This window comes from Periplaneta americana, chromosome 8 (assembly GCF_040183065.1).
Source record: "Periplaneta americana isolate PAMFEO1 chromosome 8, P.americana_PAMFEO1_priV1, whole genome shotgun sequence".
In the NCBI taxonomy this organism is placed as follows: domain Eukaryota; kingdom Metazoa; phylum Arthropoda; class Insecta; order Blattodea; family Blattidae; genus Periplaneta; species Periplaneta americana.
This window is the reverse complement of record NC_091124.1, coordinates 153,267,606-153,294,074: the sequence shown is the minus strand read 5'-3', so window position 1 is coordinate 153,294,074 and position 26,469 is coordinate 153,267,606. Positions and strand designations below refer to the sequence as shown.

At 35.0% G+C, this 26,469-nt stretch overlaps 1 protein-coding gene across 1 annotated transcript in view; it reads right to left on the bottom strand.

The window, feature by feature from the left end:
* Positions 1-25,960, bottom strand: part of LOC138705156 (tetratricopeptide repeat protein 27) — a 55,498-nt gene extending 29,538 nt beyond the window's left edge. The window contains exons 1-7 of the mRNA XM_069833820.1: positions 25,754-25,960; positions 23,946-24,129; positions 20,338-20,620; positions 15,824-16,082; positions 13,117-13,241; positions 9,444-9,556; positions 47-113 (exon numbers count right to left, since the gene is read on the bottom strand). Of these exons, the coding sequence (XP_069689921.1) occupies positions 47-113; positions 9,444-9,556; positions 13,117-13,241; positions 15,824-16,082; positions 20,338-20,620; positions 23,946-24,129; positions 25,754-25,820 (1,098 nt within the window). The 5' untranslated portion in view covers positions 25,821-25,960. The remainder of the gene's footprint in view (positions 1-46; positions 114-9,443; positions 9,557-13,116; positions 13,242-15,823; positions 16,083-20,337; positions 20,621-23,945; positions 24,130-25,753) is intronic.
* Between the last annotated feature and the right edge of the window lie 509 nt (positions 25,961-26,469).

Sequence of the window (26,469 nt, the reverse complement as noted above, 5' to 3'; positions counted from 1 at the left end):
GGTGAAGTGTCAATTATAAAATCGTAATATTCTCAGATTTACTTACTGTTAAGTATGGCATCAACTCCTCATCTGCCAGTTTGTCTTTGGGTTGAGATTTCTGCGTCTGTACACTGCAAGAGTTAAATGGCTAGTTCATATTCTGCTAGTGATTATTCATTTCAATAAATATTACAGGGTGTCTACCGAAAATTAGTTACTTTTTAGTTACCACAACTTAATAATTACTCATAAACACAATGAAAAAGCACTAATTACATTTCAGTCATCTTATGATCTGTCATCAGACTTGTTTCTTAAGTTCTCTGATCTTCATTTCAATGGACACGCAACAACTTCTCCCCAGTCCTCTAAACTGCATCAGACTCACATATGTAATCACTGACTACCGACACCATAGCTCAGGCAGTGGTGCCCCAAGATAAATAAGTGAAGCAGACCAATATGCGTAATTTTGTTACCTATGGCCATTCGAGTCTTTTAAATTTGTTACATTCCATTACTTACGTTATCAACTGCTTAAATCAGTTATTTTTTGGTTACTTTCGTTACTTGCATTACCAATTTGTACCCTGTATAATAATAATAATAATAATAATAATAATAATAATAATAATAATAGTAGTAGTAATAGTAATAGTAATAATAATAATAATAATAATAATAATAATAATAATAATAATAATAATAATAATAATGGTACAGCACTGGACTTATACCGTGGATTCGGGTTTGAACCCTGATTTATAACTTGTGTCGGTCCAAGTAACATAGGGATTTTCTCTGGGAGCTCTGGTTCCTCTGTAGCATTCCAACAACCCTCCATCATCTCATTTCATTGTGTGTGTGTCATAGACCAGCCTCCAAGGGCACCTTTTAGGCAATGACTCTGTCCATATACTGGTCTGCATAACTGGCTTCATATGGGTGAATGATGGAAAGTCAAGTACCCACCATTAGCACAAAAAAATTATTATTATTATTATCATCATCATCATCATCATTATTATTAATATTATTATTATTCGATATAACTTACTTTTCAGAATATTTACAAAAAATTGCAGAACTTGACACATGTTGGCTAGGAAGTTTAATATTCTTTTGTTTCAATTTGAGTCAAATGAGTGTTTATTATTAAGGTCTGCTCAGACCAACACGGTATGTGGGAGTGACAGCGAAACTTATAATTCTGCGACCGTTGCGAAATTCGTTGTTGTCTACATACCAAAGTGGGATGCAGTCGCGAATAGGTATGGATTCTTCTGATGAACCACCACCGCCACCGCTCCCCCCCCGCCGCCTCCGCCACCGCCACCACCACCACCACCACCACCACCACCACCACCACCAGTTTGCACGTCTGGCCGCGAAACCCGGGTTCGATTCCAGGGTTTTCCCTCAACCCAATATGAGCAAGTGCTGGGTAACTTTCAGTGTTGGACCCTGGACTCATTTCACTGGCATTATCACTTTCATCTCTTTCAGACGCTAAATAACCTAAGATGTCGATAATGCGTCATAAAATAACCTACTAAAAAGACCACCACCATCACCACCACCACTACTGCCGCCGCTGCTACTATATCACTCTTGCTGTCACAGTAGAATCTTGGTAAACCAGAACCACTGCCACTGCCGCCACCACCACCACCACCACCACTGCCGCTGCTGCTACTATATCACTCACAGTAGAACCCTGGTTAACCGAAACTCCGGTTAAGAGAAAATATATATTTTTTTTTCATACAATATGTTCTCATTCTTTACTGTGCCCACTGTGGCTTTCACTGATCATGAAAAATGTGTAGTTTCTTTTTTCTTTAAGCACACAAATTAAAAAAAAATTAAATTCCGTGGCGCTACAGCCCGTGAAGGGCCTAGACCGACCAGCCGGCTACTGGCCTCATGCCCACATGTCGAAGCAGAGGTGGACGATCATCCAACCAGAATGGAGGTATTGTGTGGTTAGTACGATGATCCTCCCCAGCCGTTATAGCTGGCATTCGCAACCGGATTTCGCTACTTATCGTAGCTCCCCAAGTGCATCACGATGATGTGTGGGCACCAGTCCTATACACTGGCAGAAAGTTAATGAGAAAATTTCTTCCCCCATGAGGACTCGAAGCAGTGCGCATTCCGTAACGTGAGTCCTAGGCAGGATGCCTTAGACCGCAACGCCACGGTGCGGGACTCTTTAAGCACACATCCTCTAATAAATACTTAACAATAAATAGTTCAAGATAAATCATAACGTCCCACTCCACCTCTCTCCACTCTCGGTGTGAGAGAAGGATTGTCTTTTGTTCATTGATATTTACAGCAAGCGTTAGGACTCATGGCACCAATTTATCTGCACAGTCGAGGAAAAGTATCCGATAATTTAATATTACTAGCATAAGATACTAATTGTTTATTCAACTGTTATACATTTTGGGCTTTAAAATTTCTGAAATCACGTAATAATGATTTCTCTTAGTCTTACTTAAGCAATAATTCGGTGGTTTAAATTATGTTTTTGGCCGATCGTGTTTTTTAACAACCTTACCGATGTTGTTGGTAGGACTTGTAAGTTAACCTTACAACACACATGCCATAAGTAAATAAATCAAGTCAACTTTTATTAGTTAATCAATATCAATATGGACAAAAATCACGATCCTACTAGCAATAGTTACAGAATAAGAGGTTGTTAAAGATTTGAGAAAAAACATTTTTTTTTCTGAAAAAACTATTAACTTTCGACAAATGAGGCACTCAGAAGCAAAGTGATACAAGTGACATTTAGTAAGTTTTGAGATAAATGACTTTGAACTTGAAAAGGAAATTAAAAAATCTGTTACAGAACAATGTTGCTGTAAATTTACAGTTGTGTAGTTGGTACCTATATTTTTTTAACTTCTAAATAGAAATTATCTATTCTAAAACATTTTAGGTAAAATAGGGTCCTAAAGACACTTGTATTATTTTGCCAAGAAAATATTTTTGTGGAGAAGTAATATAAGTGCAACAGTTTTCAGTATTTCTATATTATTTAAAACAAGAACAAGAACATTGCTTACAACATTCAAACATTCCTGTCTTAACAGCATTTGAGCTTTTTGATTATCATATTATAACACAAAATGTGTCTGTGTAACCGAAAGAATCCCTCAGTCAATTTTCTTAATGCATCCAGCTGTTTGCTGACAATATAAAGTCCACTATAGTCTATTCATTTTTTGTTTTTCATGTGAAGTGAGAGGTATTTTGAACAGTGTTCATTATAGATGCCTGTTGCTAGTAGCCAGAGTAGTCAATATATACTGCAGAGCTGTGTCTTCTGCAATTGGTATTGATGATTTTAATTTACTTCTTTTGTGGTTTATGAATGGACAGTATAGAAGAATGTGTTCCAGATCTTCATCATGATTATTACACCACAGACAAGTAGGAGTATCAGGAAGGTGAAATCGGTGTAGGTACAATTGTGTGACAATGTGACCTGTTGTGGATCTTGTTAAAAATGTTTGAACATGTCTGGGCAATTTTTTTGTACATTTCCAGGTCATTTAGTTTCTTTTGAACAGACTGTAAAATTTTTCCTTTTTCAGAAGAGAACCAATTGTTGATCCATAAGTTTATAAAATGAGACTTTACTGAAGCAAAGGCGATGGATAGAGATATCACTCGAAGAGGTCTTGGTAGCAAATATGTTGCCTATTTCGCAACGTTATTGACTTTCTCGTTTCCAGGTGTACCACAATGACTAGGTAGCCATTGAAATGTTATTTCCTTTTGGAATTTTTTTCAGTTTAATTAGTTGTTTCTGAATTCGAATAATTCTATGAGTGTATAGGTTTGGTAAATATTTAACTATATTAAATATAGCTTCCTTGTAGTCGGTAAGTTTGCATATAAACTTTTCAGAAATTTGAGTAACACACTGAAGAGAAGCATCAATAGCTAGCAATTCAGTGTCAAGACGGAGGATGATGAACATGGTATGAAGTAACTTTCTAGATATTTTGGAATATAATACCCTGCTCCTGATGTCCCATCATCAGGGTTTAGAGATCCATCTGTATAAATTTGAAGATTATCCTTTATGTGCTGCAGAGTAGTTCCATGGCATCTAACTTAAGAATGTACAGAGGATAATTTTTGGAATGATTTCCTGGAATTTGTATGCTATGTTCTGGAATTACCCATTTCCATGGAGGAATTTCACAACTGAAGTTTTAACAATGAGTGTGTCTGTGATATAGACTGGTATTTCTTCTTTGTTTATTTTGTAGAAAATACACAGGATATTATCTGACAGTTTGAATAACATCTGAGATCTGGATGAGGCTTGCAATTTTAAATGTATTTTTAGATCCTTTTTTAATACATAGTATCTGATAGGTTGAATATTACATTCAATTTCTAGGGCAACAGTTGATGTCGTTTTTAGTTCTCCGAAGGAAGAGGGTTAAGAAAATGTTTAATTTTAAATGTAATTCAGCCTTAGTCGCTGTTCATTACGTCACTAGCCTCATCTGAAGAACTCGCATCTCTCTCTGCTGCAACATCTATGTTTCTGTCATGAAGTGCATCTGTAGGACTCCTACAGCGAGTATTCCTTGAACTTTCTCTTCCACGCACTCTTCCATGTCCTGCAGTCCTTATTATAGGCCCATCCTTCATGCTTCAGGTAATCAAATAAAGAGTAGTGTATGGGTGGGATGAATTTCTTTAGCTATTGCAAGTTGCTCCACTTAGCAAAAGTTATCCTTATTGTATAGTTGGTCCAGCTCAATGTGTGGAGGCCTTCCACGAAGATGTTTCGAATATGTAATATGTTACCTCTCTCCATTGTGCCAAATGAATTAGTCATAAACAGAAGAAACGCAACAACAATATGTAAACAACGCACTTGTATTAGTTTGCCTCTCAGTCAAAACTCTGTATGCATTTTAATACAAGAGTAAGGCCAATATGGAGCAGCACTGACTGGAACTGCACTTATATTACTTTTTCTCTGAACAGAAGTGGCGTTAAAGATTTAGAATATACACTTATCTCAATTTTTTTTTTTAAATGTCACTTGTATCACTTTGCTTCTGAGTGCCTCAAATATGATATTATAGTTTTTTGTTACATACAACACAAGCTATTTGCTCAGAAAATCTGCCAGGCTATTTCACTTCTACACTGTATGTATGGCACAATTAAGACAGCATTGGAGAGAATGAAGAGTAATAGCATGAAACTTTATAAAATTGTAAGGTTTCAGCTTTTGCACTTTTCTATATAGATCAGAATACTGGACACTGACTGAAGGTATGGCAGAAAGGATTGTCACTACTAGGATACAGAATGACTGACAAAGTAATATAGAAATTCGTGAAGAATAGAATATATAATTATATTAGTGCTGTTGACCGATCAAAATATTATATTAACTGTTTGAATTTAGATTAATCGAGTTTTGATTGAGTTGAAAAAATGTTTTAATATACTGTAATACACAATTACTGTTAAATTTAACTTGTGTTCGGTGATAAGCATAAGTATAAAATGTATATCTGTACATATTGTATCGTTATATTACAAAACAACTATTTTAATTAGTTACTAACATATTTATTATGAGCCTTATAATTTATTGTGTCAATTTCTCCGGGAATTTTTTAGACAAACATAAATAACAAAAAGTATGAAGACTCACCTAGTTAATACTGATTTTAAACATATGAGTGCATTCACATGCTCCAAATTAAGTGCCGCTCTATGTCTAGTAACAATGTTTCCCGCATCACTAAACACGAAAAAACTTTTTTTTCTGTCAAGCACTTCTTCATGATCATTTAATTTAAATCCAAACGTTTCACCGAGATTACCTCTCAAATTCTCATATGACATAATGGAGTTTACACTTTTCACAAACCACAGAAAACTGATTTTTTTCTTTATCAAACTAAACACACAACCTTCATATACAAATGCAGTACAGAAACTGCAACTGCAGTCAAAACAGAAGAGTGGCCCCTATTGTAATCGAATTACCAGATTTTAGAAAAAGAAGAAGGTAGTTACGCTGTCACTTGCACACAGTGTAAACATGGCTATTTTATAAGGGATGAGGAGGACGAATCCCAGAAAAGTATGTATTTCATATGCTAGAAAGATGAGCTGACATCAAGGTGGAAGTTTCTTGGAAAACCATAAAACTTAATAAGGGTTTCGCATTGTGTTTCAACTTCCAATAGAGGTAGACTAGGTCACCTTCCTCATATCAACATCTCTTTCTGAAGTGTTTGTGCAAAGATTTTCCCTATGCTACCTGCTTTGAGAAAATAACAGTACTATTGTGCTTTTAAGTAAGCAATTTCCGAGAGGTGAATATTGTTGGAATTTTTAGTATGAGTTTGTATTAACAAAATAATAACTAATATCAACTACAACCAATTAATTTTAATTGACTCGATTGTTTGATTAAATATTTTGATCGATTAATCTTACAACACAAATTGATCGATTAATTGATTAAATCCCACAACACTAGATTATATATATTTTTTGTCTAATGGCAGGGCCCTTAACTTGTCGTTATTTGCCCTGACTCTGTGAGTGGTTCATAGACGTCACGTCAGTAAGTGTAGACCACTTAGTTCATCAGGGACTATCCAGAGTACACCATAGATGGTGGGTCCACATTACACTTGTAATGAATGATGATGATGGAGAATTGTTGGAGTGTCACAAGGGAACCAAAGCATGTGGAGAAAACCCCCTGTGTTGCCAGGACTACAGGCTTACTCAATACAAGTTATAAATTCAGAGCGGGATTTGAACTTGGGCCCCATGACTTATAAGCCCAGTGCATTCCAAAGAATTGAATATTTTTAATCTTTAGTAAAATTATGCTGTTGTCTTCTAATGCCAGGCGTTTGACAATAAAGTTATTTGACCTCTTGCACTCCAATATTTTTCAAAGATATTATCATGGTCAGCCACTGAAGCACAGATTTTGAGGTGTTCCGAATCCATTTCTTGGTTTGAGTTGCACAATGGGCAGTTAGATTACAAGATAAAGTGATGAACAAATATAGGACACAGCACAGTGGCCCAGAATCTAAATCTAGATGGAAAAAATTATATTTTTCAAAATCACTTAAGTTGGTGTTTCTACACTGTAAACAATAACCAAATGTCTGCAGTTCAGAAATCTGCAATGCAGAAAGGTATTCGAAAGATTAACAACAGTAAATACATAGTGGAAGTTGATGATTGATAAACATCTGGCCCGTCTGCACCCAGTTGTGTATTGGAGTGATGCAAGGAAATGTCGTTGTGTGTTGTGCTTAAGCAAAATATTTTTTAAATTTCACATAGAAAGTCTGCCCAAAGGTATGTACTTTTGGTTTATATAAAGTTTCATTAATTTATTCCATATTAATACTGTAATAATAATGTTCGAAATTACTGAATTGAAAATAGAATTCTCGGTCATGAGGTTCATTTTTATACTGATGTTTAAAGAAATGGGCACTTACTCACAAGAAATTTTTTAGACCAAAATACAAAACAACATTCAGGCTTTAAATCTCATATTAGAGTTTAACGGCAAATGCGCACCTTTTTTTCAAAATAAATTCTTTTATTTTACGTGATGGCTAGTAAAACCAGCCTTCGGTGGTTCATAAACTATTTGAATTAATGCTCGAGAAGGAAAACTCGTCGTTAGAATCTTCATATGAGTATGTTTTGACTGAATTATAAATAGGAATGTGTTCACAGAGCGTTTTTAAGGGGATTAAGAAATCTATTTGTTATCTTATGGATGATTTTAAGAAATGATGGAAGATATTTTGCTTAAGCACAACATAGAATGATATTCTCTTGCATCGCTCTAATGCACAACTGGGTGCAGACATCCCAGATGTTTATCAATCGTCAATTTTCGCTAAGTATTTACTATTGTTAATCTTTCAGAATTCCTTTCTGCTTTGCGAATTTCTGAAGTGCAGACATCTGGTTTGTGTTAATAGAGTAGAAGCACTAACTTCAGTGACTAAAAAAATGTAATTTTTTTCCAACTAGATTGAGATTCTGGTCCACTGTGAATCATTACAAGTGATACAAACATAGAGGTTGTAAATGCCAAGTAAGGCCCTTTAAAAATGAACTGTCCAACTATCTTTAACCTAAAATTCATTTGGAGCTGGAACTCAGCTCTCCTCAAGACTCCATTTTTAACATGACCTTGTGAGGACACAGTGAAAGTCAAACAATTAGGCAGGCCCATGTCAGAATTAAATATTGTGTATAAACAACAAAGTGTCAATATTTAAACCAGAAGTGTGTAAGGAGAACAAATGATTATATGGCTGTCACGAGAAAACTTGCGTTTTTCTGTTTTTAATAACGTGCACTTTTCCAAGAAGACTTCATGGTCAAAGGACGATGTCACAAATCTTGTGCATCTTAATGAAAAAACAGAAAAAGCACAAAAAAAACCGAAGGAACACATTAATTATTGTATTATTATCATTATTATTATTATTATTATTATTACCACCTGGGTATTGTTATTGTCACAGGTAGGATTGCCAACCTTCCTGTATTTTCCAGGATCTCCTGTATTTAGCTCTAATTTTTAACAGTCTCCCGACTATCGCATTTCCCTTCTCTTCGAACCTTTTCCTCCCTTAATTTTATATTATGTAAAAATTTATTTGAAACATTTAATTTTTACATGGTTGAAAGTGATTTATATTATGTATTCTGTTGTTCCAGAGATTCTCTGAAATGTGCAGTCTGTGTAGAAGGTAATACTTGCCAGAAATAGTTTCAGGGCTCACTAGTTTAAAATCAAACAATGTTAGAGTTACAAATTAAAAAAAAAAAAAAAAGCTAGTGAGATGTGTTGTAAGCAAAGCTCATGCAGATAGTGTTTTCTCTTATGAACAGTAAGTGAACAGATTTTCAAAACAGAAGTGCGACACATCTAATCAAATCAGAACTGCAGATCACAGTCCACTTCAACTGCTCATGTAGGGAATTTTTACAATTTGTTTGGAACTGTTACATGAACCACAATATCTCAAAATATTCTTAATTTAAACCTAACTGCCAAAATGTAGAATAAAGTTGTTTTTAGTATCACTAACTGAATTGAATAATTTGTCAATTTTCCATGTGAAATATTATAAACCACTTAGTCTCTCGTATTTTTTTTTTCAAAAATAATTGGCAACCCTGACCTAACGTTAATGAGAGATAATAAATTGCATATAGGTGGAAATGAAGCAAGTTATGATTAAATAATAGTTCATTTTTTCAAGAGGCCACATGATCTTAATATAAACACAAACAAAGGATTTTATGTAGACAATGAATGAAATAGTCACATAAATATGATGTTCAATCTCTAACTTTTCCACAAGTGCAAAAAACTGATCTCACTGCATACTTACAATGTGGATAGTACCACAGCTTGCTCCAGAGGCTGCAAGATTGGGAATTCGCCATCTGCATCATTTGAGAATTTTATCTTATTTAACCTTACTTCATCATCCAACCTCAGGTCCTGCAACAATGAAGTATAAAATTATATATTGTGTTAGTGATATATATATATATATATATATATATATACCATGTATATCACTGGGTGTAAAGATAGAAAACCCTAGACTTCAGTACTTAATTGTGGATTACGTATATGAGCCTTACAACAAAAACCATTATTTGACTATTAGAAAAAGAAAAACGGTTCATTTTTCTAGGTCTGTGATAAAATTAGACATCAATATAAAATCATGATTTTGTAAATATATATAATAATGATATGTTTTATTTAACGACGCTATAAATATATATATATATATATTACTCATTCCTTAATGGTATTTTTGTATTCCCTAAATACTACTGAGAACAGAAGAAAAATCAGTATAAGATATTATAAGAATTGTAAACTACTATTGGTATAAATATGTTGTATCTAATGCATAGGCTTCCAAAGAGCTTCAATTCACCTTCTTCATTCATAGCATAAATCAACGAGTGTTACAATGCTATTCTAGTCTGTAAATTTGGGGGTCTTTCTTATTAATAATGGAGTTGTGACAATTACAAAGAGTGCATTTTGGCGATCCGAAAACTCCTATTTTACATAAGCAATAATGTCTTGCTAACAATTTTATGTGGAGGCTCTGACATCAGACGGGACAATTTTAAGACTGCTTACCATATTTGCTCGCGTATTTTTCGCACTTTTTTGGATAAAAAAATCGTCTTCAAATGGGGGTGCGTAAATTATGTGAGAAATTAAAAATACACATATTAATATCCTGCACTAACTTACTTACTTACTTACAAGTGGCTTTTAAGGAATCCGCAGGTTCATTGCCGCCCTCACATAAGCCCCCGTTGGTCCCTATCCTGTGCAAGATTAATCCAGTATCATCATATCCCACCTCCCTCAAATCTATTTTAATATTATTCCCCAATTTACGTCTCGGCCTCCCCAAAGGTCTTTTTCTCTCCGGTCTCCCAACTAACACTCTATATGCATTTCTGGAATCGCCCATATGTACTACATGCTCTGCCCATCTCAAATGTCTAGATTTAATGTTCCTAATTATGTCAGGTGAAGAATACAATGCGTGCAATTCTGCGTTGTGTAACTTTCTCCATTCTCCTGTAACTTCATCCCTCTTAGTCCCAAATATAATATTCTGCACTAAAGTAATTAATATTACTATAACATATCGTCGTTGTTCCTGCAATAACTCCTATGTGCAAAATATAGAATCTTTCAGGAGGAAGGAAAAACACATTTATTCATCCTATGGCAGCCGTACATAGGAGACTATGAATTCTTACATTTTCGAAACAAAGAAGTATAATAACATATAGGAGATTTTATTATTTACTTTATCACTATTTAAGTTATTTAATAGCGCAAAAATCTGAAAATCGATAAATATGTCACATAGGAGTTATTGCAGGAACAACAACGATATATACTTACTTACTTACAAATGGTTTTTAAGGAACCCGAAGGTTCATTACCACCCTCACATAAGCTCGCCATCAGTCCCTATCCTGTGCAAGATTAATCCACTCTCTATCATCATAATTACTTGTAATATATACTTATAAAAATGATAAATATGTACATAAAATCTGATCTCTCATTATCGTAATGTAACTACATGAAACTTTATGAAGTGGACAAGCACTATTACCAGGGAAATACATTTGTATTTTGTATTTTGTAATTTGTAAGGATTTTGGAAAGTATTTTGTATTTAAATACATAAAATTGATGTATTTTGTATTTCAAATAATCAAAATACTTTCTTCCTCTTCTTCTCCTTCAAGTTTTGGATTTGGATTTTAAGAATGAATTTTTGTCTTATTTGCCTACCCATTTCAGATGTGCTAGCCATACACCTAGTTTTCTTGCCACAACTGTTTACCTTAATGCCATAAAGAAATCTCCAACAGCATCAAGGATCCATCACCCAACACTTGCTAAATGTTAAGCATTATGGAATGCGTCTAGGAGATTCAAATCCTCAGAAATTATATCAGATATCTTGAAATAATCATTAAAGTTTCCTTGCCCAACTCGATGGAATTCACTTTATGACTCAATCTCTCAAATACTGCAATTAAAACATGATATAAACAGTATATATGAAAAACTGGGATTGCAACCTTCAAAGAGGTCGAGTTTCAGAACGTTGAAGAATATTGTGCAGTTCTGAAACCCACTGTTGTAGCCCTTGATTTTATGCAAAATGAGAAGAAGTGCTATTACGGCCAACTTTTGTCCACATTAATTTCCCTCAAAAACAGATTACATATTCTGTTATCTAGTAATCTACGCCATCTATTCCAAGTAACTTAGATCCTAATAAGTTCGCTTTCATCAAGATTTAAAACGATGTTTGATCTGATCCCAGAAGCAAATTGAGCTATTTTGGCAGCTTGCTCCACCCATCATTTAAGATGAGATGGCTACCTGACACTGCCTCACCAAATGATAATCAGAGGATACAGAATATGTGTGTGAAATCAGCTGAGCAGTTCTCGCTACACCATTGGTTAGATCAGACAATGAAGACACTGAAAACAATTTTTATGTTTTCAAATCAAGTACACAGACTTTGAAAAGCAAAAAGAAAAGAACTTGTCTACTGCGATGTATGAGGTCATACAATTCTTCAATGGCAAAGGGACAACCCTGTGCACTCTGGAGGATTACCCAACAGTAAAACAAGCTTTTATAAAGTATAATACAAGTTTGTGTTGCTCTGAGCCTGTAGAAAGACTGTTCAATTTTGCAGGATTTATTCAAGGGGATCCTTATTTGATAAACGTTTTGAGAAACTTTTTTTTTTTTTTTAAGCGAGTAGTAATTATTCATATGTAGCATAATTTCATTGCTGACTGGGAAAAGGAAAAATGTTCAGTTACAGTGTTTATATAAAACTTGGAGATAAAAATACTTTTAATGTTAATATAATCCTGGTTGAGTATAAGAGAAGGCCTTACGGCCTTAACTCTGCAAGGTTAAATAAAGCCATTATTATTATTATTATTATTATTATTATTATTATTATATTTTAGATTTTCAGTAATATTTTTACTTATTTATATATTGTATCGAGTATTTGAAATACAAATGTATTTTTGTTAATTTTTTAAAAGTACTTTGTATTTGTAATTCAAATACTATTCTTTGAAGTATTTTGTATTTGTATTTGAAATAGTTGGATGTCAGTATTTTGCCCAGCCCTGACTGTTACTCTAGAGGTTGGATTTATCACAAAGCTTGAAGTGCGATCGGCCAGGATAGAAGGGATGATTTTTATGTGTGTGATTACATTGGCTGCAAAAGCAACTCTTTGTCAAGTAACTCAAGGGAGCCATGAGAGGTGCTGAGGCATGCGGCGAGCTGTGATGTCATTGTATTTTACCATTATAACTGACCAAGAGCTGAACATTGCAAAACAAAAAAAATTGAAGAAAAATAATAAAAAATTGGAGCACGTAAATTATGTGAAGGCGAAAATTATGCATAGTACAATAATTTTCCACATTGAACATGATAGTGACTGACGTTTATGTTACCTTGGGGAAATGTTCTGACTGCACAGTAGGAAAGTTGGTGATCCTGCCATTCTCAGCTACAGAGACCTTAACTGTAAGTTGTGCTAATTCTTTTACTTGAAATTTTGTTCTCTTTCCAAGTGCACCTGCAAGATTGAAAGCAATGTATAGTTCCACGACATAATACACATAAATGTATAAATATTACTTTTAACAAAAACACTGACATTACAATAACTGTGGATAGTAAGTTAATTTAATATAGCTAGTAATGAGACTGCCTATGGAATAGCCAAAGAAGAAATTGGTACCTATTATAAAGAAATTTCAAACACCTAGCTTCAATTAAAAAAAAAAAAAAATATATATATATATATATATTTTTTTTTCTTAAGATATGGATACAGTAATGACAAAATTCAGCTTCTAGAGGGACATTATACAATAATGATAAAAATATTTGCATTTATAGAGAAGAAAAGCACTAAATTAAAACATATAGAGAAAGAGCAAGTATGGGACAGAATCCTGTTTCACGGATTTCACATAACAGGTGGTCAATTTTGCGAAGTTTATCAAATTGAAACTTAAATCCTCAAACACACAAAGGCGACCTTTATTATTTAACGTTTTCCCGCATTTTATGTTAAATTTGTACGATCCCAGTAATTATTACATATGATTATATTCGAGGTCGTATGGATTAAAAAAATATTCGATTTAACATTAATCACATTTTACTATTTTTTAAAGAGTCTGTTGCCTCATGTTACATGAAAATGGAATGAGTCACATGATCCCCACTTCTTCCCTAAGTCAAAACAAGGCTGTGTGCCTGTTCATCTGCTAATTCCCGCTCTTAGCAAGAACCAGTCATGAGCAGAATAAGACACAGGAGAACAGGACACAAACTGCCTGTTAATTCCCATCCTTTGCAAGAACCAGTCACATTCAATGATCGTCATCCATCACAATTCACAACTGACAGCATCAGTCTCTTCTTGTCTTTGTTGTGCTCTCGATGAGGTGCATGGTGTCAGTGCGACAGACAGACAGACAGTCAGTCATTCTTTCATTCAATGTTCTGCTCAAGGGCAAGTCTTTCACTGAAAACCCAGCTTTCTCCAATCTTTCCTATTTTCTGCCTTTTCCTTTGTCTCCTCATATGATCCATATATCTTAATGTCGTCTATCATCCGATATTTTCTTCTGCCCCATACTCTTCTCTCGTTCACCATTCCTTCCAGTGCATCCTTCAGCAGGCAGTTTCTTCTCAGTCAGTGATCCAACCAATTCCTATTCCATCCACGCCTGTGGAGTAACGGTTAGCACGTCTAACTGCAAAACCAGGTGGCCCGGGTTCGATTTCCGGTTAGGACAAGTTACCTGGTTGAGGTTTTTTTCCGGGGTTTTCCCTCAACCCAATATGAGCAAATGCTGGGTAACGTACACAGTTGGACCCCGGACTCATTTCACTGGCATTATCACCTTCATCTCATTCAGACGCTAAATAACCAAAGCTGTTGATAAAGCGTCGTAAAATAACCTACTAAAAAATTCCTATCCCTCTTCCTGATCAGTTTCAGCATCATTCTTTCTTCAACCACTCTTTCCAACGCAGCTTCATTGCTTACTCCGTCCTTCCATTTCACACGCTCCATTCTTCTCCATATCCACACTTAAAATGCATCTAGTTCTTTCTCTTCACTTCGTCGTAATGTCCAAGTTTCTGCCTTAAACAATGACACACTCCAAGCGAAGTACTTCACTAGCTTCTGCCTTAATTTTTTTTCCAGACGTCCACAGAAGATGTTCCTTTCTCTATTAAAAGCTTCCTTGGCAATTGTTATCTTTCTTTTGACTACCTGGCAGCAATGAAGGGACGGAATTGTTTCACAAGAAAACAATTCCCACGAAAATGAAAACACCTTCTCTTGCAGAAAAGGTTAATTTAATTCACGAAATTGAAAACAAATTAAAATGCGAAGAGAGATCTTGACATTTGGATGGTAAGATGAGGACTTGATTGGCACCCAGCTTCCTCTTATTGTTCTCCTTTTTTGTTACGGTATTATCCATCACTTACTTAATGGCACCCAGCTTCCCCTTATTGTCTTTTTTTATACAGTTTTATCTATAATTTACTTATCGCAGCATTTTTTGCAAATAAATTGAACCTTAGCAAACGTATTAAATTGTTTTAAAGAAAAACAGCAAACCCCTATTTAATGACAACTCCCATTTAAGCTTAATTATTTTGTGTCCACAGAAAAACATTAAATAGGGGTTCTACTGTACCATAAGAATGCTTAATAAACAATTTCCTCAGAAACAAACTCAAGAAGTGGTTCAACCTCACTGACGAAACTAATTTCACCATCATTTTAACCAATACTGTAGACAATAACAGAATTAATGTACAGGAGACATAATAAAATTGTTCCATCCTTGAAAATGGAAATAAATTGCAAGAAGCAATTCATTTCACGTATAATACACTGCTTTCGAAAGAAAACAGTACCTACTACCTTAACATAATTATTTTCTCAAATACAATTGCAGCTAGTGTGTAGAATGTAATTTCGGAATTAATACATAATTTCAAAGCCTGAGTTACGAACCTGTATGTTGTTTTCCAAATATCAAGCTTTCCCTCACACAATAATGTAACAAATACATACAGGTGCACATAATATATTCTGGTATGCCTCAAAGATATTACATTTACCTGTAAGCTCAATATCCATGTTTGCTGCCTTTAATGCCATTTTCCAATGTTCATTAGACTTGGTGACGTGTCTGTAGTAGAGATGTATTTGAGCAGCCTCCAAATGGAAACAGATCTGATTGTGTTCCCTGCTCATAAGGGGCTCACATGTTGCCAAATCTTGTAACAGTGTTGTTATAACTGCATGAAGTGTAGGCGAGAATTCATCCAACACTTGCTGATGTATGAACAGGCATCGTAGGAGCCACCACTGACTACTCTGAGAAATAAAAAAAAAAAAAATTCTGTTGTGAAACATGGCAAACCCACAAATGTAAGGCAGCAATAGGTGGATAGAAAAGGAAGTGGATGATGATGTTATTATTATTATTATTATTATATTTTTTGTACACTTAATAATAATTAGTAGGTTGCCTTATTTGCATAGAAGCTTTCCATCCTTACTTGAAATGTGGTGACAGACAAAGTGTGACAAGGAAAGAGCTATGTTTGGTTCAAAACATTCATTCTGCAACCTACTACAAGTATTCAAAACATACTACCCTATATAACTCAACTCAATGCTCATTGTGAGAATGGTGCCACACATAAACAATATATTTTTGCAATGAACTGTAAACTCATCTTCCAACTGCCCTAACAACTAGCAGTTCCCAGAATTCATGTGACAATCACCCTCCCCTGCCATAACTCACAGTGTCTGTGAGTTGATGTACTAACAGTTAAGTACAAAACAGTTGTTATGGAGCAAAAAATGTAGGCCTAATTCGAAACAAAACTATATCAGTCAGTTCATCCATGGTGCGACATCCATGGAGGACCAAAGCTAACCAGCCGACTACTGGCCCTGTGTTCACATGTCTCGGAGAGGTGAACGATCATCCAACCAGTACGGGGCACGTGTAGTTAGTACAATCGCCTCCCCAGGCTACCTTACAAAAATGGATTTGAATAGTCACTGATCACAATGCTGGTATGCACTGATTCCACACACTTTGCTGAAATTTCATAACAACATTTTTTCCCTCATAATGACTCAAACTCGCACTCATTCTGTATTGTTAATCTCGCATGCTGCTTCAAATCGCGAAGCTACTGCATGGGACAAACTGCATGACTAGTGATGAAAAATGAAGTATGAATTTCGTTGAAATATTACGGCATCAATCCTTCATATTAATTTCTGTCTGGCAATTCTGATGTAGAATGTCAATAATAAGATATTCCCCTGGCCACTTTTTGAGGTGCACACCTGCATTACATAGCAAAGACAATATAAGATCAAAAGTAATAATAAAGAAAAATATCTTGAAACAAGTGATTAGGAATGTACTTTTTCTTACGATATACTAAAAGTCTTGATCAAGAAACTGAAAGTTTAATTACTGAATGGTGCCACTAGAAAATCTTTAAAAAATAAATTAAGAAAGGACACAATTTTGAAGTTTTATAAAGTAATGCCGATAACAAGTTTACTCTAGATGCAAGTGAAACATGGACTATGAGGGAGAGAGACAAGATTATACAAAGAAAATGGAATGAAATTAATTTAGAGTGTAGCAGGTTACATAAAATTATCGGCAGTACATCTCACTTAATGATATGTGTCAGGGGAAGAACAATTTAATTGTTTGTATACAACTTAAGTCTGATTAGCGAACTATGTTACTAGTCAGCAATGTACGAAATGGAGGGGGGAACGGAACTGGCCCATTATCTCCTGGCTTAGTTGCCTCATCAGTGATGCCTTATTGGTGTCACTTATGAGATTCCAACCTGTTTTTGGACAGTTGACTAAACAACAACAACGAATAAATCAGAAAAAAAAACTAGTAGTATGTTTAAGTTAAATGAAAAAGTGACTTGTTATAGAAACAACTGGATATCTCATACAAGTAGAATGAAATCTAACAGAATTCCACATAATTTTTTTTTAATTAAGAAGTATAGGATGATTTTTTATTTTTTTTATTTTATTGGGTTATTTTACAACGCTATATCAACATCTAGGTTATTTAGCGTCTGAATGAAATGAAGGTGATGTCGGTGAAATGAGTCCGGGGTCCAGCACCGAAAGTTACCCAGCATTTGCTTGTATTGGGTTGAGAGCAAACCTCAGAGAAAATCTCAACCAGGTAACTTGCCCTGACCGGGATTCGAACCCGGGCCACCTGGTTTCGCGGCCAGACGTGCTAACCATTACTCCACAGGGTGTGGACTATAGAATGATTTAAAAGACACTGGGTGGACCAGATGTAGATGCTACAGGCTGAAACACCTAAGACTTGATGATGATATTATTATTACTTGATTTTGTTAAGTTTATTTATACATGCTTTAACATATGTGGTCACATCGCGTGTTTAGGATCTTTGGTATATCAGTAGGCTCCAAGATGATGATGATGATGATATTATTATTATTATTATTATTATTATTATTATGGCATTTTTATAGGGTGACCAGATTTACATCGATAAAAAAGAGAACACAAAGTTTCAAAAAGGAGGACATTGTTCGAAAAAAAGAGGACAGAAAATATGTACTTTGATTTAGGCTTAGGCCTTATATTAATACTTTAAATTACGTCAATATACAGTACAGATTTAGGCTTATAACATACTTAAAAGTATGTTAATATTTATTTTATTACAATATGATAAAACTTAATAATGATTTTACAGTTAGCTACATATGAAAGTCAAGGGAACTATAATTATTAAAGAGGACAGAAAATATATATTTATATTTAGGCTTAGGCCTACATTATATTTAAAATTATGTCAATATCTATTTTATTATACATACTTATGATAAAACTAAATAATATAAAATTATTTTACAGTTAGCTACATATGAAAGCCAAGGGAACTATAATTATTATCAAAAAGAGGAGCAAAGAGAGTTATGAACGTTGGCAAAGAGTATATTCTGTCGATGCTGCTGGCACCTACTGGCAAATTGCTTGAAAAAGGTGTCAAATCAGATAGTTTCAAAATATCAGGTATACATGTTACGAAAAGGAGGACATTTCTTGATTTTTTTTTTTAATCTGGCCAGACTCCGGACAAAGGTCTAAAAAGGAGAACATGTCTGGATAAAAGAGGACGTCTGGTCACCCTATACCAGCACTGGGCATGAGAGCAGCTCTGTATAGCCGGCCAGAGCTGCTCTCGCTCCGCAAGGCATTTCAATTCCAAGCCGGAGCAGAACGTTCACGCAGTGGTAGACTCACATTACAGCTACCTTCCCTGCATTAATATAACATTAATATAACAAGGTTGTTCTATTCATTCAGTCCGTCAGTACATAATAGTTTATAAGGATATTATATCAATCCATTGTACAGTACAGACATTATAACACTCTTATTAATTTAATGAAATAAACTTCGCTCTACACATACACACAAAAACACGCGCACACACACACACACACACACACACACACACACACACACACACACACACACAAATCATTAGGCTTATTTACACAACCTATATGCAACAGTGCTTTACAATTACATAATGGTATTAATAATATAAAAATAATATGTAATAAAGGATTTCAATCAGAAACACAAGAAGAAGGTTAATAATAAACATTCTTTTACACTTTTTTTTTACATGAATAAACTATTGTAACAAAATCGTACTTCTATTAATCTGAAATCAATAAATATTTTCTATTGAAACAAAACTCTTTGAAACTCAATAACCAAAATAACTATGTGTTTGTTTTCTGAGACTTATGAGGTTGTTTCATTTGCAGAAGTCGTTGAATGTTTGGAACATATAAATTAGCCATGTTCAATCTCAAAATATAATTTAGGTTTTCATCTGAGATACAGCTTCTCAGGCGGGTGCACCTTCAAAGTTCGCAATCCTACTGCAGAGTCAACCACTGCAATGACAGCGAGTGACGTACAGTATGCAAGCGTCACACCGCTCGGGAGAATTGCTCTTCAAAGTAAACAGTGCTCATTTCTCAGAATCACGTAATGTGCCCAGCCCTGCCCTATACCTAGCAAGTGTATTGTTGTATCACTCAATTTTTAATTTTAGATAAATGAAGGAGTGAGAATGAGACAATCCAAAGCCACACTTTTAACAAAAATGGTTTTTTGTGCGAATTCATTTCTTACACATTTGGGGAAGCTACTAGTAAAATATTGTAAAAAAATTACTCAACAATTAATGACGTAAGTATACGCCAAAGAAAGTATGACACTGCACCTAATAGCATTGGACTCTAAACTTTTAATCCACTATCCTGTAACATTTTTTTGTCTGTGTGGCTTAGAACTACATCATTCTCACCCCTTTAAATGATAATTCAGTTTTAAGTGGAAGCTAGGCTGAAGATAACAAAAATAAGAGGTTTACTTTCTATAATAATACAGATAATAAGATTTTTATTAAGAAATTATTCTACTTGTCAAAAAGGTTCAACTGATATATTTTAAAATTAAGAATGGAACGTGTATGCTCCTAAGACCAATTTTTTCTACTAACTGGTAGTGTTGACATTGTATCACGGCAGACCCTCAGACACACACGAGCCAACAGCAGAAGTTCTGAGTGTTTCATAACAGAACAACAACTTTCCCCATCAAGCAACAAGCATGTTGTAATCTCCTCTTCCAACTCTCTTTGACGGAGGTTGTGTCTGTCATACCATGATTGGAACCATGGCAATACAGAGCTTCCATCAGAAGTTTCAAGAGGTGGTCCTGTCCAGTTGCTCTGAACAAATGCGTGAAGACTGGCAATACCCATACACATTACTTCCATCTGCCTGAAAGAATGCGAATGATAAGTAAAAAGTACGAACTTCTAACAGCTGTCAAGCAGTGATGAGTCAACACTGCTTGATGTGCTATAACAATGCATACACCTGAAAAAAAGAAAAGAAAAAAAAATCTGCCATTTTTATGTTTTAGTTTTCTAAATATTTTCATTTATTTTCGTTTCTCCTTTTCCGAAAATATAGGCAATAAAAATAGTAGCCTACAGACCATGCTTTAGTGTGTGTATCGCACTTATGTGCTCGTCAATATTCCTTGTTATGAAAGAATTATAATATAAGCAAGACCTTTGTTTCCAATGTATGAATATCTACACAATTTATTTACTGCTTTCGCCTATGCCTTATCTAGTCATGAAAAGAAAACATTCTTTCCCTCGATTAGTAATTCCCTCACTTGTGAATGATTTATTCTTTTAACAAGTAGGCCTAACTACCAAATAGTTTGACTTGGTAAAAAGAAAGAGAATTCAATATCCTATACAATGGCCAATACCTTCCTAGGACTTATGGATCCATATATTTTGGAGTTATTTTCGACAGTAAGTTAACATGGAGCAGCCATTTGAAATACATTTCTGAAAAAGCTCGTAAAAGATTCTCCCTTCTGAAAGACTAGCAGGAAATAAATGGGGATGCTTTAGAAATACTTTGAACACTACATACAAAATGTTTATACAGCCAGTGCTGACATACTATGGAGAAATTTTAATTACTTCACATTTCATAAACGACATAGAACATGATCAAAACCAAGCTCTCAGGCTCATTACTGGTGGAGTCAAAACAACTCCAACAGATTCTATGAGATTCCTTACTAATATTAACAGCATCAAAATGAAAATAGAAGAAAAAGCACTGATTCAATACGGAAAACTTACCAGACTATCAGGAAACAATTGGCATTCATACAGTCCTCTCTGTAGATTGAAAACTCAAAAAAGTTTCATATTCATGGTTCAAAAATTCAAACAGAAAATCAATATCCCGAATTTAAAAGAAAACTTACAAATTAAACCAAACCCTTTAACTCTATTAAATATAGAATATAATCTAAATTTAACAGAAGAAATACTGAAATCAGAAGTAAACACTGAAATGCTGAAACAATTGTCTTTAGAGACAATTAATATTAGATACCCTCCACAAAACTGGCTTCATTTATACACCAACAGATCCTTGATCTCCAGAGAACAAGGTGTTATGTGCTGTCTCTTCTCACTTTATAGATCTCTTGGATATGGAACAACAAGTTTTGATGGTGAAATCATTGCAATAAGTGAATGTCTCAGGAATCTTCTATGCCACATCAATAAATTTAGGAATGCAGTTATATTGTCAGACTCCAAAGCAGCTATTCTATCAATCGTCTCTAAACACACACCTTCATCTCAAACAGCAGAAATAACTGAAATGCTCTCTCAATTATTATCACTCAATAAAAGAATTGTATTCCAATGGATACCATCCCATTGTGGAATCCTGGAAAACGAGAATGTGGATGCTTTAGCAAAGAAGGGCAGCACTGCTACTTACAGACCTGTTACTAAATCTACGTATTACTCTGTGAAGAGATTTATTAAATCTACATACTTAGACTTCAACAAACAAAATTTGATAACTCAATCCCAAGGGAAAAAATGGAAGTCTCTGCATCAAAATCCACAGTTAATTCCCGATTTACCACGAAAATCGTCTGTAGCTGCATTTAGATTGGCAACAGGTCATGACTGTTTGGCCAAACACCTGCATAGAATTGGAATATATCAGTCCACTGTGCATCTCAAACCAAGAAATGGATTTGGAACACCTCAAAATCTGTGCCTCAGTGGCGGACCATGATAATATCTTTGAAAAATATTGGAGTGCAAGAGGTTAAATGACTTTATTGTCAAACGCTTGGCATTAGAAAACAACAACAACTATATTAACAAGGTTCACTTTAGTAAAACTTATCTCCAGCAAACACTAAATACGAAACAAGACTGAACTGTAATGACTGTAACCACTGCAAACGTTCTATCGCATCACATTTTCGATCTGCCAATTCGTGCCTCAACTTTCCCTCTTCTATGTATTGCTAGAAGAAGTTACCCACTCCAAACTCACGGTCATGCTGGATATATTGATCCTTCGTCTGTCGATCGCTGTTTACTTAATGTCATGTAGTTTAGAAATTATAGGCGTGATAAAACTGGCCTGTGATACAAGAGCGAACCCCTCCAAATGGTCAATTCCTTCAAATACCTGGGCGTGACACTCCAGACAACCGTAAAATCTTTCAGCATCCACATTAAAGCAAGAGCGGTGGCAGCCACAAAGGCAATCTTCGACATAACATCTTTATCTAGACTATCTCTACAAACAGCCTTGAAACTCTTCGACACTAAGATCATACCCATCCTAACGTATGGAATAGAAATAATGTGGGAAAAGTTAGGAATAAAAGATCTACCAACCATGGAGGCTGTGAAGGCATGATTTCTGAAGACCGTCCTTGAGGTATCAAAACACACCTGCTCACGACTCGTCTATGTTCTTGCCAGAGAAACCTTTCTAATGGAAGACCTCAGGATCAAGTACAGCCTGCCACCTACAGAGAACTGGAAAAAGCAAATGGAAATAAAAAGACAGAAAGGAACAGAGATTTGGCCCGAATTTTATACAACCGAGGCAATGGTAAATAGAACATGGATGGAAACTAATCAAGACCTGCACCACTTTGTGAACTCTATGTCAACACACGGCTACCACCACAAAGTATGTAAAGTGAAGGCCTACCACGATCCGAATGAGACATGCGTGTGTGATCTTTGTGAACCCGACTGTGACCGCTACCATGTCACACCATGCAAAAAACTATCCAAATCATTGAGACCTGCACGGATCTTAAACTGTGAAACTGAGAGTGTAGTGAAATTGTAACTGAGTAGTGAAATAGCAACTTTTGCTAGTTATATGCACAACTTGTGCGCGTTTCTGTTTATATATAAAACTGGCCTGAAAATTTGTCAGTTGACTTCTGGGGTGGCATCTTAATTCACTCTTAGTGCAGTGGCAGACAGTGGGTTAACAACATTGCATTACTTCTGAATTGGTTAAGTATCAAAAGAGTTTATATATAGCGCAATGTTAGACTGAAAACATGAAAAGCTGTAATAATTTTTCAGTTTAGCGTGGAACAAGAATTTACAGTTCCTGGAGGGGGGAGGGCAGTAAAAGATAATATTCAAATATGGGTGTCAATTTTCTCAAATGAAGAATGTTTCTATATTTACTGGTTTCTTAACGGTAAACTATTTCAGACATTACTTACTCTTTAGGATTTGAGCAATTAAGATCCACATATGATTTTACAGAGTTCTCGAACACAGCATCCAAAGGATCATCAGTGGATGAGATATTTGCATATCGACTGTATATCTCTTCGCATTTTGAAGTCCTTAATAACTTCAGAAAACTTCCGCTCTGTATGTCATTCACATATGGAAGTTCACCATCTACAACAAAACAATAATTATTTAGTCAGATAAAACTGTATGTGATAAAAAAAACACCAGCTATCACCATTTGCTTAAATTTTGATTTTCAACAGTCTAAATATTAAGAAAAGATAACAGAATTTAATTAATATACGGGAAAATCTGAAAGACTGGTGCACCTAAGCTCTTCACGAGGTGTCGAATAAGCATACTATAAGGTGTGGATCAATTAGCACCACAGTCTCGTTAGTACATACAGTCATGAAGCTTGAGGTGATTTTTTGCATTTCTCGCGATACAATGCTCCAAGTGGTTAGCAACTGAGAATACTAGGAACAATAGACTGTGCGATAGTAGCGATCCTAGTGGCTAGCAACTAAAGTTCAACTGTCATTGGATGCATATTCCCTACGAATTGAGCTTCGTGACTGTATGTACTATGCATCTACATACATGGTTCAATTTTCCATGTGCTATACATGCAATCTGGGAAGAGTATTGAAAGAATCAAGTTTAAAACACGCATTCCATTAAGATGCATGAAGATTTTGTGTCTACATGATGCGTCATTTTGAACATCGTCTTCACTACACATATATATTAATTAATATTAGATAGGTATCAATCTTGCATACATTGCTTGAATGCGTAAAGTTGAAAAAAAAAAGTTGAACCTTAAGGCTGAAAAGTTGCTGTGAAAGTGGTGGCTGGCAAAGAGGTGCGGGCAGGCGGGATCATTCGAGCTAAGTGGAAGGGTAGATGGCAGAGAGAGGCAGTACATACATCTAATTTCCTTGAGTTTCTTTACTGATCAATGATCACAGACAAAAAGCGAGTTTTGTAAGGCCGAATCAGTGACAGGTTAGATTAGCTTAGGTTACACTTTTGGTATGCCTTGGAAGAAAGGAAACATTCTTAGACAATTGTGAATAGACGTACATGTATTTATGCCATATGTAGTTGAAGGTTGAGGACTACTTTAAGTTTAAACCTTACTCAGAATAATTTTCCTAGGACCCTAATTATAATAAGAATTTGTGGTAATTGATATAATAATAGTACTTTGCGGATTAGACTATTGCTCTACTACAGTTTAATTTTACCTAGGCCTATCCTTTTCTTTGTCATCCTTATAGAGCTTTAGACCTAATTATATGTGCTATCGCTAGTATTCTTATTACAGTGTTTAACAAGGACAAGTTTACAATCTCCAATTTTTTGTAAACTGCTTAAAATATCCTACTCTGTCCAGCATTGACATTTTACTATGGTTGAATGTATCAAAAACTTTCTTAAGATCAGCAAACCTAGCTACATAGGCCTATGTTTCTTTATCCCATAATCTGAAAGACGGTGTAGTGGTCAGTTTCCGTCGTCCACTCGACACCTCGTAAAGAGCTTAGCTGTACCAGTTTTTCAGATTTTCTCGAATTTATATTAAGCCTACTGGTACATAATACAAACTATCTAAGACAGAAGATGATTAAATTAAGGTAATTCTATTGTTCTTACCATAAAAAAGACTTCTGAAGTTCTTTTGTATATTAAATTACATTACAGTACAGTACATTATAATACGAGTACATAATGCAAATATTACATATATATTAAAGATAAATGAGGTTAGGTTTACGAAACAAACCTGAGTTACGTAGTTCGTAATCCAAAAGTGACAGCAGAATGTCCTCATATTTCTCAATTTCTTCCATTGTCACTTTATATGTAGGTATACCGTAAAACTGCAATATACAATATTTATAGTTGTAGTCCTTATACAATTCACTCACGTGTATAACCACAACTTCTCATTTCTCAATCTGTTACTCAAGATTATGGAAAATTACACAGCAGAGACATCTACAAGCAAACTTGCTACCAGGTTAGCCATAACGCAAAAGTTGTAAAAAACTACATAAGCGGGCTATTCAAATAAGTAACAGTTCAAATCCATGAAATGTCAAAAACCAGACAGCCACGCTCATGTAACGTTTTGTTTAAACGATTAATAAAATTATTTAGTATGGAAAAACACACCTACAGCATATATCATTCAAAAGAGGAGTTCCGTTGAAGGAAAAGTGTCGCTTGGTCCGCCCAGTGCTGGGTGAAGAAGAAGATACCACCACAGTCAAAGACATAACTGTGATACCACAGTCTAGTATATACAGTCGCAAAGCTCAATACGTAGTAAATATGCAAACAATAGGTAGCTGCTCACCACCAGGATCGCTAATATCGCCTCATTACAGGCAATTCAAAATAGTACCGTCAAAGTCTATTGTTTCTAGCACCCTCAAAACTCAAGCTTCGTAACTGTATATAGTAGACTGTGAAGATAATGTGTTACGATGGGTATAT